This window comes from Microcebus murinus, chromosome X (assembly GCF_040939455.1).
Source record: "Microcebus murinus isolate Inina chromosome X, M.murinus_Inina_mat1.0, whole genome shotgun sequence".
Lineage (NCBI taxonomy): Eukaryota > Metazoa > Chordata > Mammalia > Primates > Cheirogaleidae > Microcebus > Microcebus murinus.
The window spans coordinates 15705643-15729332 of NC_134136.1; the positions used below are offsets into that span (position 1 = coordinate 15705643).

The window sequence follows — 23690 nt, forward strand, 5'->3', positions numbered from 1 at the left end:
GCAGGTGGGAGGGAGGATGAGGGGATAGGTAAATTCATACCTAATGGGTATGATACATGATGTCTGGGGGTTGGGCATGCTTGTAGCTCTTACTTGGGTGGTACAAAGGCAATATATGTAACCAAAGTGTTTGTACCCCAGTATATTCTGGGGAAAAAAAAAACAAAAAACAAAGTATGATGTGCTTGTAAGGTCCAACCTTATTAACTTCAATGCCTAAAGCCTATTTCTTACTATCTTGATAATAATTTCTCTGCCTCTCTTTAGAAATGTTATAATTTTCTTTGGTTGGAACATAAAATATTGTTTTTAATATATTTATTGTCCATAGAGTTTTCTACAGTCAGCTTGAATCTGAATAAAAATCCAAATTCTGTATAATAATAATAGATGTTAATGAACATCACCCAAGACCATGAGGTACCTTGTGAATCATAAAGAAAATGCTAAAGGTATAATTATCTAGTTAATTATTGTTATTATTAAATTGGTAATCAAGGTCGTTCTCCTAACTGCAGTATTCAATTTAACCAGAAAGCCCTGTTCCCCAATTCAGGACAAATAGGATTTTGTTATATTTAAAGTGTCTCTATTGAAAGAACACCAAATATGCATTAAGTATTTTTCTAGTTCATCCTAAACAATCTATAATTATTAGTGTGATAAGATGAAGAATCTCTGAGTAGAAGAAGTGATCTGTTATAGTGTTCCCATTCTAAAAGCTAAGATCTATGAGTCTAAGATATCACTAACTTCATGTTGGCACACATTAGGAGGTAAGATCTATTTACTGACAAAATAAAGGAACATAAGGAATTCCTATTTCATAGCTAAAACCATATGGATATTAGTAAATTGACTGGTGAATTTAGTCTCACTAAATCTTTTGGAGAAGATACTTAAACATACCATCTATGATATGTGACACTAGATGTGTAGAGCATTGCTGAGAAGTGGGCTAAGGTCTGGAAGGCCTTTAATACTGCCCAGCCCATTTCTAAGCATATACTAGGAGAACTTATCTTGTATTTCACAAAAGATTTAGCTCAGAGAAGTGCTTTCACTCAATAAAATTGGAGAAAATGGATGTTAATAGATACCAATAGATCAGGGGTCCTCAAACTATGGCCCATGGGCTACATGCGGCCCGCTGGGTGTTACTGCCCCCGCTGCCTGTCCTGCTTGGCAGCCAACTTGTCCTGGGCCCACTGTGCATGTGTGAAATGTGCGCTGCAATCTCCAACAGCCCTCCAACGGTCTGAGGGACAGTGAACTGGTCCCCTGTTTAAAAAGTTTGAGGACCCCTGCTAGATTATAGGAAAAAAATTCATAGAAGTTGAGGCTTTGAAAAGAAGCCATGAGCAAGGTAAAAAGTTGACACAGGCTGAAGATAAATGCTCTGGATACAAGGGAGTTATCAGGCTTTGACCTTAAAACCTTTAAGAGACATATAATTGCTTCATCTTTCTTTGAGGTCAGCTGGAAAGCAGAGAGATAGCTGGAAAAATAATATACAGTTGTGAAGTGCACAGTTGTCAAAAAGTATTACAGTTACTGAGCTTTGGCTAGGACTGCATCCCAAGTTGCCAGAAATAGAATTGGTTTTCTGTAATAGCCCATTTCATTCAATTAGACAGTATAAATGACTAAAGATGAAATAGGTAGTTTACAATAAGATCTTGGTTAATTTAAACTAGAGTAGGCATATAGTAAGGTAGGCAGAAGAAAAGCAACTATGGCACACCAAATAAAAGTAAAAGTGGTCTACAGTGGCATGCCATGTTCAGGGAGTAGTGGGGATTGGCATAGGCCTGACTGAGTCTAGACACAATACACACAAAAAGGAATTAAGATATGATATTTGCCTTTGCAGCACAGTAATACTTACTGTTACCAGCCACCGACTTCAAACTACATCTATAAGGGGAATTTCTGTTTTTAAGTAGTGCTGCTCTTTGAGATACGAACTGAATGAGATGGAAAGAGACAATTCCACATGCCGTGTGCAAGGAGGGAAAAAGAGAAAGAAGACGGTGCAGTGATGATACGACATTTTAGACATTTCAAGGTACAGTACTAATGAAATTCTTACTTCAGTTTTTATTGAAAAATCTCAGTTTTTTACGTAAAATAAGAGACCTCTTAGGATAGTTCTACTAGTGAGTCTGGAATATACTGCTCATTTTACAAACCTCTCTCAGTTCTTTAAAGGATATCTGGAGCCTGGAAGAATTAATGTACATGAGCGGTAAGGAATCATCTCATTTTTTCACTGCAGAATCAGGTTAATTAAGCATAAAACATCTGAAATTTTTTGAACTTAGAAGCACAGAAAGGTTTAGAGACCTTTGATTCTCTTAAAGGAGCCTGATAGGGCTATTAGAAGTATTAGTATGACTGCTTCTTGAGCTAGAGTGTATCTTGTGAGCTCTGGCTGGTACCTTAAAAGTGAAAAAGTAAGGAGAGGGAATACCTTCAGAACCCTACTGGAATTTCTCAGATACATTGGCAAAGTACTGTAGTTGAGAAGAGAATATCATCTTTTCCAAGAAATGAACTTCCTTGCTAGGTGACTAGGCTGACTTTCACAAAGGCTTATGAAGGACAGTACCACACAGAACGCAGAACTCAAATAAAAAGAAAATGAGCTCAATAATGTTATTCCTTTGGTACATGTTTTAAAATAAAATATTTACAATGATCTAAAGCATAAAGTTTCATATGATTGTCACATAATCAAAATATAATAAAAGCCATCAATCTATGAAAATATAGGCTTCTGCTACAGAGAATATACATTAATGTATTAAAAGTTCATATTACCCATAAAGTTCCCTCTTCTTCATTTAGGCAGGATAATGAATTGAGTTCTCTTCTCCAGGTGACTTTGCCTCTTTGACCTGCCATGGCCCAGTGCTCACTTTATCTGGTGATTCATTTTCAATAACTCCAACAGTATTTGTTCTGACATTTTAATTAAAATATGACCACTACCTCATCCTGATGATAAAATGGCCTATGTGTCAGTGAAAACTAGCTTTTCAGTGCCTCAGTGCACCTGAGGACCCCTCTAAGCACACGGTTCCTACTAAAGAATTTCACTCAGGTTCTAAACAATACATCATTTCAAAACAGGATCACTTTAACCATTAAGATTTATGTTCAAAAATCTAAAATGGCTAGAGGATGCCAAGTAATGAACATGTAATTTTCCCAGCTTGATTTAAAAAAATATTACATGCATTTAAAAAGTGAAAGTACAACAGAAAAAGTATAAAAAAAATTCAGAAATGATAAAGAAATTCAAGTTCAAGGTATAGTGGTAATCAAAGACAAAGGATAAACTATGACTCCTTATTAGGTTAAGAATATCATCATGTATTACAACTTTGTGATTAAATTTTTAACAATAATCCAAACATTTATATGAGACTTTCAAATTAAGAAAATATAAATATGAGACAAATTTAATTCAACACTAAAGTGAAGTTTTCAGATTGAAGGACTTTATTCGGGCAGTTCACAAAAAATGAATTATATTGAAATAAGCTCCTGAGAACAGAATAGTCTCTTGCCTTGTGTAACTATAGATGCCCCTTTATGCACCATCTCTGCATTAAGAAAACAGCACACATAGGAGATGAGTCTAAAGGAAATAGAATAGGTAGGAGGAAATAATGGTTGCCTGAACAACTGTAACATCCAAAGAAAATGAAGACATATGAATCAATTGTAAATGGGATTTCCTGACAGTCATTTCTGTGCATATAAGTATGTATGCATATAAATGACTTTTGCATTTACTTATGTTTTCATGTGTATGTGTGTGATGTATATTTTTCCCGGAGATTATAGAATGAACTTTTCCCCCATGTTTGGGCAGACAGTGGGCTCAACTATCTTAGTAAAACATGTGAATTGTTGTTGAATACATCACATTTCAGTTCGGGTTGCAGAAACCTTCACTATATACCAAAGAGAAGTATGATGGTTATATTACCTTTCTATCATGAATCAACAATTATTTTTCTTACCTGTCTCCATTTCGGTATATGGAATAAACAATTTCTGCACAACTGGTTCTAGATCTTCTCTTGCTGTTTTAGAAGATGTACAAGTCAAATGAACCAAGTCTGTTAAAAAAAAATATTTTGAGTTTTTGCTTATCACAAATCTGTTTTACTCATATTTAAGGAACTAAGCCGGTATCATGGGTAACAGAGGACTGAGAAGTAATGGCTCGTGTCTTTGAGGTGTTTATAATTTAATGATAGGAGGGCATGTAAAAACCTTAACATTGTGCTATATATGTTGAATAACAGCTAAAATGTGTTAACTAATAGCTAAAAGAAATCACACTAAGACCCAAGAAGTAACAGTTGATGTTAATTTTGTAAAACTAAGAGTAGAAAAGCTTAGAAAATCACTTATTCACAGAAAAGAACTTAAGTTATACTTATGATATTCCTAAAGAAGATGGATAAAGGATGGCTGAACAAAATATTAATAATTATGTAAAAAAAGACTGAAAACAGAGTACTTAACTAAGAGAACACACTTCCTATACTTCAGACAGAACCCACTTATACATATGCTTTGCTGATAAGTTAACAAGAAATCATTTATGCATTACAGGGTTCTATAAAAACCTTTTGGGGTAATACTTTTGGCTTAGTTTTAATAACATATATACTTGAAAGCCCATAAAATGGCACAGATCAAAACAGTCTATAATATTTTTAGGAATTCAAAATCACTTTCCTTTTTCATTTACAGATTCATGGGGCCTGGACCCTGGAGAATATTTGCCTTAGAGAATACCATGTACAAAAACGGCCCTTCACTTCTGGTGAAATACTGTAGCCTAATTCTGTTAGAACTCCTAAAGGCCTATACACAAAGGTGAAGGAAGGATGAAAAGTTCTATGTATTATAAGAAATGATTAAGGGCATCCCTAAATAAGAGAAGTGCTTAAGGTTCCAGAAAGGGCTCACTTGGGGTGGGATAGAATAATGGCAAAAAGAATATATTAGAGAAGAGTAAATACTGAGAAATTCCTCCCCCTACTATACCAGTAAAAAGGTCCACCCACTTCTTTCCCAAGAGTTTATTTTCAACTATTAAAATTTTTTTTAACCCCAGGAAGATAGGTCGAATTTTATCATGGAAGCCATTATTCGAATAAGACTCTCATTATCAAAATTCACCCCATATACAGCTACTCTAAATTATATCTAAGCATAAACTGAGGGACTCTTAATAACCAAGGAGCTAAAGTCAAATTTTATAGATACTCCCCTCCCAGGTCCACCAAAGAAAGTAATATTCTAGGATGGTTCCTGAATTATTTATGGCCTAATAAAATATCTACCTTATTTAAGCATGTTTTAACATGAATTTAACAATGATTCCCATTGGTTCTGAGAATGTAGGATATATGGTACTAATTATTTCAAAAGGAACTTTACAACAAAATTATTCCTGATTAAATTTTTCAAATGCTGTATGACTTTGGTGGGGTAGGGTTTAAACTCCCTGGATAATTACTGAAACAGGGTGTGCAACTACAAAGGTCAGAAATCCACACGAGTGAAACTGTCCTGTCTCTCCTCCGACAGTCTCATAAAATACCAATGCTCATGCCAAAGCTCTCAATTTTCCAGTTCTTTCCTGTTTGATTAATGTTTGTTAGGGAAAAAGCTTATGAACATGGATATAAATAACTATATTTTTAAAAAAGATCTTAATGGCTAAACTATTGGTTCTGTGAAACAGGATATATATTTTAAAGAAAAACACTTAAGCATATCCTTATGTTTCTTACCAACATAACGGAGTTCAGTTCAGGTAATGGCAGCAAAAATTTCTAGTAGTGAAGTCAAATTACTATTCTGTGATTAATAAATTTTACAGCATTTCTTAGAAAGACAAAGATAATCATAATCTGAAATCTAATGTCTGTACCTTGACTCTGCTTAGAGGGTACATTATTGATCTACGAATTTAAGGCATGAACAACTATTTTTCCCCCTACACTTCCTGCTTTTCCTATTACCTAGGTTACCTCCTTGTGTAGGTTACTCTGAATTAATTTTGGTCCTCTTCAAATTGGAGGTTGTTGATTGTGTTTAACTCAGATTATTTTCAAAATGTATTTATTAACCTTCATACCTCTTGTTAGTCCTTTGCTAGCTTTAGAATTGACTTTTCTTGTCAAATTCAACTTACATTTACAGTGAGTGTCCAATAATTGTTTGTTGCTATTAACAATTCACTTCCCTATTATGGACAAATATTAAATATTCACATGCTTAAATAGACATGCATGCACACATCGATATATCTATGTACATAGACTCATGGGGAATATCTATTTTCTGGTATGAAATGTAGGCAATTACCTGATCTACTAGGAAAGAGTCAAGGGAAGTACCATTAGATAATCTTCAGATTATTTTAATATATCTAAGAAATGCTTACAGATACATTAAGATATATCTATAAAATTCCCAAAAGAATTCAAATATCTAAAATTGACTATATAGCTGACATGCATATGTCAGACATTATTCTAAGTATATTACAAGTATTATTTAATTTCACCAGTGCAACAGCCAATTATTATCCTCATTTTGCAGATGAGAAAACACAGGGACAGTGAGTTTAAGCAGATTTCCCAAAGTCATGAAGAGCTAGGATTAAGAGAACTGGAATTCAAGCCCACATTGTTTGCCTGTAGAGTACCTGCCTCCAGTGGCTAAATGGTATTGTGTAATTGTAATAATCTCCTGTAGAAGCTGTAGTCAGTCACTTGTCAGCAGTCTTCAAACTGGGATGTGCATGAGGATACAGGAGGACTTCTCACAAGGAATAATAATTACAAGGGAGTTACCAGACGCTCAATTCCACCTCCTTCCATTTTATTCAGTAATGTATTTCAAAAAATTTATTTATTGTGTTTAATAATTATTTATCTGTTGAAGGTTAGGGTCGAGACACGAGAACCTCAGGAGTGGGACAGGACTTTGCCAAAGAGCAACCTGTGGACATGTCAGTTCACAAAGGCTGCTCGACCTTGAGGGGGACATTCCACCTATCAGGGATGTCTGCAAACAGACCCCCATCTGAGGGCTATAGCCTGGATGTCTACAAACAGTCCAGGGTTGGGCTTATAATCCAAAGGGAGAGAATGATCAAAGGATGTCAGCCCAGTAGATAAGAGCAGTTTGCTATTCTAAACCTGAGGCAATGTTCCTATCTCTCTCCAGAGTTCATGTCTCAGTAAATGAGGGACTGGATAAAGTAGAAAGAAGTTGGTGGTCTCTTTGTTCCCGTTTAGATTATACCCTTTACTGCTAACCCACAAGCTTTTCACATGAAATCATTGTAATCTATAACATGAAAAAGAGAATAAAAATGGGTGCTAGACTTCAGTTAGTACCACCTGGCTCATAGGAATGCTGGTGGTTCTGTGACTTCTCCACACCCTTTCACCTTACTTTTTGTGTCCATGTCTTTTGTCTCTCCCATGTGTAGCAATGAACACTGCCTGGGGATACAGTTATATGGGGGGGTCATGAACCCCCAATATTTATCAATATTGCTATATATTTATGAAAGTTGGATTAATTTTATATAAATAATAATTGTATTAATTGTATTAACCAATTACCTATTGCCCTAGGAAATATTTAAAAATTCTATTTCTATTTTTTAAAATGAGTGATGGTGGGTATCACATATTTCTGGTACTTAGATACCACTGAATACATTCAAAAGAGTGCAACATTTATAATGTTAGAAATTATATTGTCATTATTTGAACCTTCTGATGAAAAATTATATTTGTCAATTTACAAGTATTCAAGGGGTACAGGAACAAAAAGTTTGAAGACCTTAAGGCTATCAGGTAAATGCAAAACAAAACTGTAAAACATGTTGTCACATTTCTACTAAAATTTAACTCTCTATGTCAAATACTTCTTTGCATCCTGTGACTTTAATTCTTTTCCACAAAATTAACTTACTGAATAAAGGCTAACAATGACCATAAATTAGATCAACAGGCAAATGCTTTCCTAAAAATATCACATTTCATTAGTACTAGTTGACAACTATTAGTAAAAATTGTGCAGGATGCAAGAGAAGTGGAAACATTTCCCACAGGCATCATGTGAGATTATAACTGATCGAAAAAAAAAATTAAAATCCTAACTCTACCTTTTGTAAACTATGTTCCTTTTGCTTCATTCAGCAACTGCTTAAAGGACTAAAGGGCTAAAAAGATTACAAAATTTATTCTCTATTATAATTCTTCCATTGGCAATATACTTAGATTTGTATTGATATTAAAGAAACCTTTATGTTTGCTTGGATTCCCAGAACATAAGGGTAGTCCTTAAGAAACTTTGATGAGTGGAGTGCCAATTATGATTAGCATCATTGAAAAAAAGCACCTGAAATTTAGAAGTCAGAAATCACTGAATACAAAACTAGAAATAACAACATATTTTCAATTTTCCAAAACTTGAGTTTCAAACACAGATCTCTCTCACAAGTTGCTGTTTTGAAACAGTGAGAAGTGGGATTTCTATTGAGAATTTACACAACTATAATAATGAGCACATTAAAAGTGACAAATCTAATGTTCATAGTATAGGATGGCTATGTGGGTCTGGTATTACTTCTTTTTTTACATCTACTTGGCCAAGTCAGTGTTTATCTCTCTGGCTTCAGTGTCCTCTTGATTAAATAGAAGGGGTGGAATTAATTCATCTGTAAGATTTCTTTTAGTCTTAAGTTTTATGAAGATAATTCCTTACTCAACAGCCATAATTCTTTCAATGATGACAGGTTTTAAACCAAATACTAATGGCATTACAATGTGAATGTAAAACCAAGGAAATGCTTGCTGAAAAGGGTAGGAAATCTATTCCTCAAGTTTGTGAGGTTTCCACGCACAGCAGTCATTTACTCTATACGAGTAGGGGAAATTGTTCCAAATGTATTTAAAGAATCTTTATGTAAGGCTGGTCATCAAGTGTGTTTTGCTGTGCAACCTAACTAGAAATACATTTATAGAGGGATCAATGTGGGTCATAATTTATCTTTCCTGTAGGAATAAAGGCCATATGCAATTTATATAACAGAAGTAAGAATATATATCAATAAGTTAGAAAAGGTCAGAAACACATTTTCTTTATGGTACCAATCGAGGAACTGAGATTGATGATATATGGCATATAATTTAATTTTTGAATCCAACCATGAAAAACTTCATAGTCTGCTTATACTTTCTCAGTAGAATTTAAGAAAAAAGAAAAAAAAACTCAGAACGTCAACCTAAGATCAGGAGGATAAAAGAGTTCACTTGCAAAATCAAATCTATACTAATGAAAATAATTTAAAATGTCACAGTTTCAAAAAGCAAATAGAAAACAGAAAAGGCACTGATATTGAATTTAAATCATTGTCTAAATTCATTTTTATGAAAAGTATATAACATTTTCTTAATATGGCTGTAAAAGCAGAAAAGAGTACATAAACCAGTACCTACATAAAATTTGGCTTATTATTATATATTCATAAATATCATATCACAGATAAGTAACAACCTATAGTATCAAATCCCAAAATAAAACAGCTGTTACTGTTTGATTATATACAAAATTAATTTCAAAATGCCTAGAATAAGTACTGTAAAGAGTGTGAACTTTAACGTCAAATGGAAGGGCTGCAGAGATGATATTTTGCTCATTTACAAGTGATTTTAAAAGAAAACAAATCTAATATTAAATTCATTTAAGATATAAAGTGAGTAGAAAATAAATATATAAGGTATATCCTGAAAGATGAACTATGTTTGTGAAAAAATATGACTTGTTTATCTTGTAAAAACACAATAAATAAATAAATAAATTTAAATATTTTACAATCTCAATAACTTGAACCAAATTAGCTGAGAGGGAAATTTAAGTTGATTTATAGATTAAAAAAAAATGTAACTGCATTATAAAAAAGACACAATAATTAGGCTAACCCAGGATTTCTAAGAAAAACCCTGCATTACCAGATAACAATTATTTCCTACCAGCATATAAAAATACCAGCTTAAGCAATATTGGCCTGTTTATATTGCTATTATAGTAATACTTCACTTATTCAGAGATCTTTGACATACAGCCCAGAGCCAGGAAGTGCAACTCACCCTCTCCCCAATTAGGCATTTTAACAACCAAGATAGATGTTACAATGCCCATACACTAATATAATCACCCATTCAGGACTTAGTTATGTTAATACTACATGCAATTTTTATAAGCTTTATTATCCTGTTTTCTGGTCCTCTGCAGATTATAAGCAGCAAATAAGGGTAAAGTGAGGTTAATAGAAAATGCTGTCAGAAAGATCATCATGCCAACTGAATGGAAATAGCCTAACAGAGGGAAAGGAGGAAGACATATAAAACATAGACCCAAGAAATGATAAAAGCACAATAGTCATTTAGCATAGTATCAAATAGACCTAAACACCTCAATAGGCCTCAAAGGCATTACTGGATTATAAGGGACTATAATCAATGATGTTCCTGATAACCCTGTTATAAAGAAAAAGGTTGAAATATGTTTAGTATATCCAGTAGAGACTGGCAAGGAAATGTGACACATGCTAGAAAGGTAATTAAGAAAAAAATTATTAAAATAACATTTCAGGTTTAAAAGGATATATTATAGCTATCTGAAGAATAGATTTGGAGAGACATTTTTAAAAGGAAAATATATCTTTACATATAGATTGCCATGGCTAATGAAAAATGGACTATACTAGGTTTAGATATAAATTAAATCTAGTACTTAAAGGTACAAAAAGACTTAAAGTTTTACTAAAAAACTCCATATTTTCTCTAAAAGCCATTATTTTGTCATAAGTATGTCTTATAAATAAGTTAATTTGTTCACGAATAATTTATCTTTAAAATACATTTCTTTATTAAACAACTGAACTCTAATTAAATAACCAAATTCATATCATTTACTTTCTATACATTTCATTTTATTGTTAATATCTTTGAGGAATAGGTACAAGTCACAGATTCTCATTGATACATATTTAGATTATATTTGATTTACTCAGGTATAACTGTGTTAGTTACAGTGGTTGCCAACATTTGTCAGGTGATTCTTCCAACAGGAAGAGTGATGAGTTTAGTTCATGATTTCATCATTACAACCTCAATTTTAAGGGCAAGTGAAGGCACTTGGTTCCACTCAGCTAGCAATACTGATTACACTCCTGTCACTTATACTATTGGACCAAGTCTAGATGTATTTGTCTATTTACATAATTATTTGAAGGGAAAATAAGTCACAACAAAACTCAGTTAATGATTTAAAAAATATAAAACTTATACAACATTTAGAATTTAGTCTTCTTAAAAACTATTTTATTTTTTGATTTCTATAAAACCATGAGCAAATGGATGATCATTAACAATTTAAGATAATTATTATACTATTATTATAAATATGGGAAATACAACATAGCTAATCTAGATATATAAAAACAAGAACATTCAAATAGAATGGTAAAAAAGCCTTCCATCAAGAATTCTAATTGAAACAAATTCTTCTGAAGATGCCTTTTTTCCTAAGTATGAGTAATATCAAATTCCATACACCCTTCCTTCAAAAGGTGGGCTCCTATGCCACAAATAATCATATTCAGTATTGTCAGGTTTTTTTGTACTTGACATGGAAAATAATGAAATTATGTTTCTAAATTATTCTGTGAAGAATCAATTGTGTAAATTAAAAAAAAAAAAAAACTATTCTTTTGTGTTCAGGATATCCTTTATTCAAAAGGTTCAGGAAAAAAAAATCCTTAAAAGAGACTTAGAAGTAAAAGTAATCAGGGAAGAGAATGATTGTGTACTATTCTAAATGAAGTACTTTGCCTATGATCAGGGAGCTTCAAAAGAGGAAAATAAATGAGCTAGGAATAGGTTCGGATACATAAAATAAACACATGGTATATTTGCCCCCCCCTTTTTTTTTCTTGAAACAGAAAACAAATCAAGAGAAAAGAAAATGGTAGTTTAAAGCCTTCCATGATATTATCAGGCTAGCTCTGTTTCAGAAGACAGACCAAGAACAGAACAACTTGCAATTAGTTGTGACATCAATGACTCTCAATTAGAGTAGCAGCAGGAAAATACACCATTAAAGACCTTTAATGTCCAAGTTACAAACTGCCCCTGAACTTTTGTGAACATGCCCAAAGCTTACGAAAAGAAGGAGCAAAATAAAAAAGAAGCCAAATTTTAATTAATAAAAGCAAATGAATGATAAAAATGTCAATTTCTATCTCAGTGTTATTTCTTAAATTTTGTTATATATTACATCAAACATTAACTTTATTATAACTATTAACTGGGACTTTTAAAATAATGAATGTTGTAGGAAGAATACATAAAAGATTTAAAAATGAACATGAACTTCTCTTCCTCTGGAACAAGGCAAAGTACAAATAATAAATTTGAAGTTATTTCTTTCAGTCAACCTTCCTAGTATAAGCCTTACTACTGAGAGGCTAAAAAACCAAAGCCAGTTCATTTGTATATACTGCTGGCTTTGTACTAATAAACTGATTAAATTATAGTAAAGATCATGGAGAGTTTTATCACAGAAGAAACAAGTGATAAAACTGGAGTAGGAGAAGGCTGTAGAAGTAAAAGGATTTTAGACATTTCACTTAAAATAATGTTATATATCATCAAACATGCATGCAAGACTGGTGGCTTTTCCCACACACATGTAAAATGTGAACCACTGAGGTTGTTCAATTTGTATGGGATCTTTCAAAATAATTTAGACTAATTTCTAATGAAGAAACCAAGCCCCAAGAAATTAAGAAACCTGTCCAAGGTCAAATAACTAAATTGCGGTAATTCTGTAGACTCCTAGGCCAATATTCCTTCCACTATACTAATAGTCTCATTAAATTCATGGAAAGTCAAGCTAGAAATTGATTCCCTCAATATTAGGTAATGAACCAAAAACAAAACAAACACCCAAACTTAAAATAATTTTTCGTTATGATTTCGTAACACATAGAAGGCTTCCCAGAAACTATAGTTTTCGACTTTATGTCACTTTAGAAACAAGACTTTGACATATACTTACATTGTGGAATGATTAAATCATGCTAACTAACAAATCCATTACCTCACATACTTATCATTTTTTTGTCACAAAATCATTTAAAATCTACTCTTTTGGCAATTTAGCTTAAGTACTAAGGATACAAGTAGTAAGCCATGGCTCTGTTCCTCATATTGGACAAGAAATACAACAATAATGATTACTCTGAGAAACACTATAGCATGGTGGTTAAAAATGTAGGCTCTAGAGCTAGAACACCTGGGTCTGCTTCTCCCTTATCTACTTCTATGACCTTTGAGAAATTATTTGACTTTTCTTTGCCCCAGTTACCTAATCTGAATAACAGAGAAAACAATGGTATCTATCTCACAGAACTGTTATGAGGAATAAATTGAGTCAACCTATGTAAAGTACATAACAGTGCCTGCACATAATCAGTGCTTAGTATATTTTAGTCATCATCATTATCAAAATAGAATAAAGGTCAACTGTGAGGAAAGTACAGGGATCTATCTAAACAGAGGAGCAAAAGCCCAACTGCATGAATGAGTCAGGGAAAGGCTTGGGAAAGAAAGTAGTAATATTTGAACTAGGAGCTGAAGGATGATGAGCCATTTAAGTGGTTGGCAAGGCCACTCTAGATGAAGGGAACAGTATGTGCAAAGGCACAAAGGTAAGAGAAAACATGGTACTACAAAAAAAATATTTTGCTATATGTAATATCCATAATCTAGCATATTAGCAATGTATTTTTATTATTAATAACAGCTGCTATTTATGATATGCTTACTCTTTGGCAGGCATTGTGTTAAGTGCTTTATAAACAGTGAATCTTTACAAAAGCCCTAATTCACTTATATCCACTGGCACACAACATTTATTGGGAGCTCAAATATTTGTTGAATGACTATGATCACAGAATTTTAGGACGTTGTTTTCTTTACTGTATAATACAAAAAGCCTATAGTTCTACGGTTGGCACAATGTTTATGATTTATGACCAAAAAAAGCAAAGTATATAAGGGTAGCATTATTTTTTTAAAAAAATTTTCAGCATCAGCTTAGTGATAGGCTGCATGGTCCCTGAATTAGAAGAAATTATGTTTGAATCCCTGCTCTGCCACTTACTAAGGTGTGTCATCTTAGGCAATCTAAGTAAACTCCCTAAGTCTTAGTTTCCTAATCTATGAAATGGAGCTAACAGCACCTACTTCATAGGGTTAAGAACTGTATGAAATAACGAACGGAAAGTGCTTAGCCCATTACCTGGCTTTCAGCAAATCCTGTATGATGCTATGATTATTATAATGTTGCAAAGATAAATATCATTATATGACCTTAGGTAAGTGATTTTGCTCTCTCTCTGGTTCAGTTTTCTTCTAAGTGGGCCTAAAGAAGATTTATAGAGTACTTTAGTGTCCCCTTATCCAGCTGACTGACAGTCCCTGTGTGTGTGCACACTATAGGAATGATCAGACAAGAGTCAGCCTCATCACAAACTGCTTTGACAGATGCTGTCAAGGAATACACTTCATCTAAAGTGGTGATCTCTTATGCTTGAAAAGTACAGAGATGCTCTTCCACCATTTCTTGCCACACAACATTGTACTCTGAAGAATTTAATAATATGAAGGAAGAAAGGAAGTTCTTTGACCTTTTTCATAGTGATTCTGTGAATAAACATACCTATTATATGAGATAATTACTAAAAAAAAAATAATAGATGTCAAATGCATATTAGTATTTCCCCCCAGAGAATATACTGGAAATTAAACAACATCAAAGTTCTAGGAAAATGTCCAGAGGATGTTTAAAATAATTATGATATTGCTTATTAAAGAAATGTGAAGGTCACAGTACCGCTTCATACTACATACAACCATAGAACAGAAAATGCATGCTTTGTCCTTCTCAACCACTAAGAAGCCTTTTCTGAATTAGCTGACCTGATGAATATGTTTGGGGATGGGAGAAGACACATACACACACAGATTAATGAATTAAGTAGGGACAGAATCCAGATGACAAGGAAGAAGCCATGTGGGAAAGGGCTGACTTACTTAAGATGGGTCACTGATTAGTATAATAAGTTGCAAGGCAATTTGAAAAACTGATTTAAATTTGAGGAAATATTTAATAAGATAGGAAGATTTGATAGAAATTAAGGAGAATGAAAAATAGTCAAATTTAATGACCACCTGAGACATTTACATATCATAGTAGTCTGGAAATAAAAACACCAAACTGTGAATTCAATTATACATAATCAAACCCATAACAGTAAGACATCTGGGATAATATGTCAAATTTTGATCATATTATTATACATTTCCTTACACACTGTTATACATATAATCTTTTATCTTTGTGGCATAAATGCCTATTTTTAATTCACATTGTAGAGAAATCAGAAAATCAAGGTAAACAAATAGAAAAACTTAAAAGTTAGTTACATATCTTCCCATAGTTTAGAGATGATCACTGATGTTATTATTTGGTATATACTCCTTGGAATTTGTTTCCTATGCACTCATGTCCCTATAAATGCACACATATATGTGTGCATATAGATACAAAAACACACAAATATATTCACTCCCACAACACAAAATGAGTTTAGAAATTTTACTCATAACAGAAAATTTATATAAGGAAATCTTATATTATCATTATAAATAATATGAAATTGCAAAGTTTCTTATACACAATTTTTAAGGACAGGATCATGTCCCATATTTATCTTGAGGCATTTCTAGATCAATTTAGACCACAATGGTCTATGTCTCTTCCATTTAACACTTGTAGCTTGTATCCTTAGTTTAGATTACCTTGCTTTGCTGTATTTGTTTTTACTTTATTTATGTTATTGATTTTCTCTTCCCCAGTACACTGAAAGCTTCCTGCGATCAGGAATTGTTTATTTCTTTCTGTCTCATTCTCAAGACCTACAAGAATGCTCTGTAGCCTATAGTTTAAAAAAAATGCTTAATGAACTTAATGAATACACTTGCAACACATAAGAGCAAAAGTTGATACCTTTATTATTTATATTGTTCTTTTCAATTGATAAGAAAAAGACAAGCAATTCAATAGACAAATTAATAAAGGATTCACAAAACAAGTATAAATATCCAATAAACATTATGAAAGGACGTTCAGTTTATGTGTTATGAAATGTAAATTCAAATAAAATATTATTTTTCAACGTTCAAATTTGCAAATGAATTTTGATAATACCCAGTTCTTTTGAGGGTTTTGAGAAACGAACATGCTTGCTTATAAACTGCCACTGGATATGTAAATTGGTACAACTTTGGGCGGTGGGGGAGCTTTGACATTGTATTATTATATCAAAAGCCTAAAACTCTAGACACTTAGGGACTTTCACCTCCAGAAAGAAGAAAGAAAGGAATTTTTCCCAGTTCATCCTGACTTTAGCTAAAAATCTTGGATATAATATATATAACAACCATAAGAAGACCATGAAAGGTAAAAAGAAGAAAGCAGACTGGCTAGGGATCTTGGAATGAAAAGAACAAAATGGCAGCGTTTTCTGGGTTTTGTCTCATATATCCCAGACTAAGAACAAGAGAAAATGACAAACTAGAAATATCAGTGGGCTCTAAAGTCCAACACACCTTTATGATAAAAACTCTTAACAAAATAGGCATAGACGGTTCAGACCTTAAACTTATCAAATCCATTGATGACAAACCAACTAATATCATCCTAAATGGGGAAAAATTGAAATCATTCCCTCTTCGACCCAGAACTAGACAAGGATGCCCACTGTCTCCTATTCAACATAGTACTTGAAGTCCTAGCTATAGCAATCAGACAAGAGAGGGGTATTAAGGGCATCCAAGTGGGGGCAGATGATATCAAACTCTTGCTCTTCGCTGATGATATTATATTATACCTAGAAAACCCCATGGATTCATCAAAGAGACTCCTAGATTTAATAAATAAATTTGGTAAAGTTTCAGGCTATAAAATCAATATACACAAATCAGAAGCATTCATATATGCCAAGAACCATCAAGCAGAAACTAAAAAATGCAATGCCCTTTACTATAACCCCAGGGAAAATTAAATATCTAGGAGTATACTTAACAAAAGATACGAAAGATTTATACAAGGAGAACTACGAAACACTCAAAAAAGAAATTGCAGATGATTTGAACAGATGGAAAATATACCTTGTTCATGGATTGGTATAATCAATATCATTAAAATGTCAATATTACCTAAAGTTATCTATAGAATTAATGCAATCCCCATCAACATATCACCAGCATTCTTTACAGATCTTGAAAAAATAATTCTGCACTTTGTATAAAACCAGAAAAAACCTCGTATAGCCAAAGAAATCTTAAGTAAGAAGAACAAACTGGGAGGCTTCAGTCTTCCTGACGTCAAGCTTTACTATAAAGCAAAAATAGTTAAATCAGCCTGTTACTGGCACAAGAACAGAAGCATTGATATCTGGAACAGATATGGGATACCAGAGATGAAACCATCAGTATACGGCAACCTAATATTTGATAAAGCAGACCAAAATACACAATGGGGAAAAGAATCCGTCTTCAATATATGGTGCTGGGAAAACTGGTTAGCTACATGCAGAAGATTGAAACAGGATCCCTATCTCTCACCTCTCACAAAATTTCACTCAAGATGGATAACAGACTTAAACCTAAGGCATGAAACCTTAAGAATCCTAGAAGAAGACATTGGGAAAACCCTATTAGACATTCATTGGTCTAGGCAAAGAATTTTTGAGGAAGAGCCCCAAGGCAATCAGCGCTGCATCAAAAATAAACGAATGGGATCTCATCAAATTAAAAAGTTTCTGCACAGCTAAAGAAACCATCATCAGAGCAAACAGACTACCTACAGAGTAGGAGAAAATATTTGCTCTCTACACTTCTGATAAAGATCTAATAGCAAGAATCTATCTAGAATTTAAAAGAATAAACAAGAAAAAATCAAACAATTCCATCAAGAAATGGGCAATGGAAATGAACAGATATTCTCCAAAGAAGAAATAATAATGGCCTGCAAACGTATTAAAAAATGTTCAACATCCCTAATCATCAGAGAAATACAAATCAAAATCATAACGAGATACCATTTAATACCAATGAGAATGGCTTGTATCAAGAAATCCCAAAACAACAAATGCTGGAGAGGATGTGGAAAGACAGGAACACTCCTACATTGCTGGTGGGACTGCAAATTAGTGCAACCTTTGTGGAAAAGAATTTGGAGATACCTCAAACAGCTAGATATAGAAATACCATTCGACCCAGCAACAGCATTGTTGGGCATATACCCAAAAGAGCGTAAGACATTCTACTATAATGACATCTGCACCCGAATGTTTATGGCAGCACAACTCACTATTGCAAGATCATGGAAACAACCCAAGTGTCTGTCAATTCATGAGTGGATAATTAAAGTTTGGTATATGCTCACAATGGTATACTACTCAATTCTAAGAAATGGCAGTGAGCTAGCACCATTTATGCTATCCTGCATTAAGCTTAAGCCCATTATCCAAAGTGAAGTGACACAAGATCAAGAAAACGGGCTCCCACTTTTCTGTCTAACCACATTTTTCCATCTTTTAGTAGCAGCTCTACATTTCCCCATTTAAGTTTTCCTTAACTATGCCAAACCAGATTAATATTCTGATTCTCAAAATCCGTACAACACTTTGAGTAACACGTAATTTAGGTTTACAGAACTAAAAATTTTTTCTAGCTAATGATATCATGTTTCCCTCCTATGAATCCCTAGAGTGCACTGTTTGTTGGCACCTCTCTTATGGTACTCGTTTGCATATTCTGCCTCTTATAGCTACTTTTGTGTTTCTCTTATCTGTCCAACTAAATTATGAGTTTCCTAAGGTTGGGGCTTATATCTTATTCATCTTTATCTACCATAAAATTCTTAGCACAGTATATTGCACTCAGTTAATAAATTGTCTTGTTCCATTAGGTGAGCAATGAGATTATGAACATTTCAAATCAGGCATCTCAGCTTCTGCTTCTTTATAATGCCTACAGTATACAGTTTAGGTCTAGCCACATTATGTAATCTATATTTGTTGATTCCTGCTTAATGAAATGTCTTTAAGAAGTATGTCATATGGGAGGAGAAAATGGTGGATTAGGAGTGACCTCCTGGCACTCTGATCTCAGAGTGGGAGGTGAAGAAAGTGGATAACACGTGAGTAGATCATGGTCACACAGGATCAGCTTCATGGATCTACAGAGAAGCAGCAAGGGACAAGCAGCACTGCGAAAATGGAGGTGACTCAGAGAATCTGGCACAAATTTCTGAGAGAGGGAGCTATACAATTGGGAGGAGAGTGTGGGGCTGTTGCGCTCATTGACCAGCCGGCCCAGGCAGTGCAATCTGACTCACAGGGGGATGACTCTTCCTTCACCGACCTCCACCCCCATGCAGGCAGGGAAACTCCTGACGTCAGTGAAAAGAGGTAACACGGGCCATCAGGCAGTGCAGAGTGGAGACAGGAGCAGGAAGCATTTCTAACTCTCCTGTGCACTGTGCTAGGTACACTTGGGGTGGGGAAGGGTATGGACTGAGCAGACATTTCCCAGTTCTGCAGGAGAGCGCTTGGTGACAAGCTTCTGACTTCAGGAGGCCGCAGGACCAGAACAAGAGAGGTGAACACCATAAAGGAGGCTCTGCCCTCGGAAATCACTGAAGATCTTGCAGGCACAGGGTAGGACAGAGTCCAGACCCCTGTTTCTGATTAGTCATGTGTCAGTGTGTTAGGGAAGGACTGGGCTGAGCAAGAGGATCTTAGAGACAGCGTGCCAAACCCAGCACAGTTATTAGCAGTACACTTGCTTCCGGTGCTGGCTCTCAGTGGGTGGGCAGCAGCCATTTTGAGAATCCATAGCCTAAAATTGCTGAGGTGCATGGCCCTGGCAATGGTCTCAGGGTCTCGGACTTCTTGCCTACCCTAGCCCGGCTGAGCTGGTCTGGCACTTGGAGAAGAGTAATGAGAGAAGCCGATCTCTCCCCCAACCCAGACCCAGGTCTATACATGCCGGTGGCTCAAGCCTCACCTGTGAAGGGGCGGACAATGGAGAGAGGTTGCTTTCATGGCCAAGTCACCAGGTGGACTCGGGTGACTCAAGCTCCGCCTTTGAAGGGGCGGAAAGGAAGAGAGGTCACATTCTTGGCTGAGTTGCCAGGTGGACTCCAGTGGTCCCCCGTAGCCACCAGCCGCCTGTGTTCCCGCCAAAAGAACAGAGCCTGCCTTAGCAGGGTGGAATTGCGATGGACACAGCTTTTCCAGCTGTGACCTGGAGCGACATTACCACCCACACTTTACTGTGACTCCAGCCAGGTGATTCTCGTCAAAGCGACAGACTCCACCCCTGGGCAGAGTTATGAAAGGGGCCGTTTTTTCAAGCTGAAACCCAAGGCTGGACTGCCTCCTCCTCTTCGCTTATTATCCACTACTGGCCTATTTTGCATCAAAGGGCCACATCCCTGCCCTGAAAGGGCATAGTAAAAGCTTTTTAAGACTGCTTTACAAGCTGAGACCTGTGATCACCTCCTTGCTGTGACTTGGTAGCCAGGGCCTCCAGCCAAAGAAACAGTCCCCACCCTTGGAAATGCAGAGTGGTGAGGGAGACCACTTTCCGGGCTGACACCCGCCTGGGTTTCGGATGGCCCCTGACTGGGACCAGGCCACTGGTATTTCCCACAGAAAGAACTGACCCCACCTCTGCAGGGATGGAACAGCAAGGCAGGTCGCTCTCTGGTCTGTGTCCCTCAGTGGCCTTGGACAAGGCTTGTCCAACACCCTGAGGTTTATACTTCATACCAAGTAGACAAACCCCTTCATTAGAGGGGCACAGTAGTAAGAGTAGCCACTTCCTGGGTTGAGATGCCTGGTAGGCCTACGAAGAGCCTTTCCACCAGGCCGGTGGGTTATCTTCCCCTCTGGCAGGGCAGACTTCACCTCTGGAGGAAGGGATAAACAAGAAAAGACATTTTCCACGCTGGGATTTGTGGCAGTCTCAGCCAACGCCCCCCCCCAGCCCAGCAGGACAGACTCAGCAATGGAAAGAAGGGAGAAAGGAGAAAAGTTGCTTTCCCTGTATGACTAGCTTGAATCTGAGGGACCTTGGAACAGAGCAAAAGGGGACAGATTGATTACCTGGTATAGTGGGTTGGTTTTGAACATCTGATAAAATCAGAACACAAAGGCTTGCCCTTGGCATGCAGGCTGTAGCCAACTTAGGGGCTTGTGGTCTGGGAAGGAAAATCTCAACCACAGTCCTTAGCAATTGCACCAAATGACACAGCCCACCAGGAGCTGCTCCACAAGAGTGGCAAACAAACTATGAATAACATATTAGCAGGTCCCCACTACCTGCCGATCAAGCAACCTCTGAAGTATACTCTCTTAGGCTTGCTGGTACCTGTTGTTCTTCTCACCCCACCTAAAGTGGTAACAGGGCTCAAGGAACCCTTGGGAGTGGCATGACATTGCCCAAACACTGAGATACCTGTATATCCCATTTGGGGATTTAGAGTTTATTACAAAGATATTGGAATACCTTGATAAGTGACTCCTCCACGCAAACTACAAGTAACAAAAGAAAGAGTTACCTCATAACCCAACACAGTGCCTCCCACATCAAACTATTAGTTGATGGCAGAGTCATGCACACAAGAGTTATCTAACTCCTCGAAGTCTAAGCAAGGGATCCAAACTCACTAATCTCTGTTGATGGCAGAGTCATGCACACAAGAGTTATCTAACTCCTCGAAGTCTAAGCAAGGGATCCAAACTCACTAATCTCTGTAAACAGAGGATAGAAACAGCAGGTCAAGCATAACTCAACAGGCTAAAATTCCCTTAAGACAATACAGGACCACAGAACATCTCCCCATCTCTGCCAAGGAACATCCCTTTGGAATCCTAGAATTTAGTCCACAAACAAATCCCACCACCGCCAGTCCTTGACAAAGTAGCCTGATGAGAAAGAATCAGCAAAAGAACATAGGAAACATGAAAGATCAGAGAGAAAAGTCACCTTGAAAAGAAAATACTCAATCTCCATCAACTGACACCAACTTACACGATATGCTTAAACTGACAGAGGAAGATTTCCAAATATGGATTGTAATAAAACTCAATGGAATTTAAGAGAAAATAGAATTCCAACATAAAGAAACCACAAGAACAATTCAGTAAATTAACGAAAAATTCTCCAAAGAAATTGGAATACTACGGAAAAACCAAACAGAAATTGTGGCAATGAAGGCAGCATTCAATGAAATCTAAAACACAGTGGAAAGTCTCAGCAACAGAATAGATCTTCCAGAGTAAAGAATATCAAAGCTTGAAGATAACACATATGCACTAAACAAATTAGAGGAAGGAAGAGAATATAGAAACAAGAGATAAAACCAAAACATACAAGAAATGTGGGATTATGTAAAGAAACCAAATCTTAGACTCATAGGGATACCACAAGGAGAAGAAGAAAATTCACAAGGGCTGGAAAACTTATTTCACAGGATACTGGCAGAAAATATGTGAGGCTTGCCAGAAATCTTGGTATCTAGATACAAGAAGCACACAGAACTCCTGGGAGACTCAATGTGAAAAGGCAATAGCCAATCACCTCATCATGTGGTTATTAGACTGACCAAAGTAAACACATAAGAAGCAATTATCCGAGCAGTGAGATGAAAGCAACAAATAATCTACAAAGGAAAGCCTATCAGACTAAATACAGATTTCTCAATTGAAACTTTACAAGCCAGAGGGATTGCATGCCAATCCTTAATCTACTTAAACAAAGTAAGAACCCATAATTCTTTAATCCGGCAAAATTTTGTTTCATCTACGAGGGAGAAATACAGTCCTTCTCAGACAAAATAATCACTGAAGGAATTTACAAAGACCAGAGAAGCCCTACAGAAAGTACTCAGACCTGCCTTACACACTGAACAGCGCAATAGACACTCCTCAAAATAAAATCATTCAAGAGTTAAAGGCTATAACTTGGTCTTCATGAGGGCTCAAGGAGTAAAACAACAGGATTTCACCCAACAATATAAATGGAAATCTTTCTCAAATTTCAATCCTTTTAATAAATGTGAATGGCTTAAACTGTCCTCTGAAGAGAAATAGAATGGCAGGATGGATAATAATCCACAAACCTAGTATCTGCTGTCTACAGGAAACACATCTAATCCACAAAGATGCCTTCCAGCTGAAGGTCAAGGGATGGAAAACTATTATCCAGGCAAATAGAAGTCAAAATAAAGCAGGGGTAGCTATACTATTTTCAGATAACATAAGCTTTAAAACAGCAAAATTAAAAAAGGACAAAGATGGGCATTTTATAATGGTGAAAAGGAAGATTCAACAAGAAGATTTAACAATTCATAATATTTATGCACCCAATGTAGGAGCACCCAACTACATAAAGCAAACGTTGTCTGATCCAAATAGGATGCTAAGC

The 23690-nt window shown here is 35.6% G+C and overlaps 1 protein-coding gene across 2 annotated transcripts in view; it reads right to left on the reverse strand.

Annotated features, from left to right (window-relative positions):
• Nucleotides 1-23690, reverse strand: part of CHM (CHM Rab escort protein) — a 189021-nt gene that overhangs the window by 20076 nt on the left and 145255 nt on the right. For both annotated transcript variants that reach the window (XM_012784563.3, XM_012784564.3), the window contains one exon: nt 4035-4133. In XM_012784563.3, coding sequence (XP_012640017.1) covers nt 4035-4133 — 99 coding nt within the window. The remainder of the gene's footprint in view (nt 1-4034; nt 4134-23690) is intronic.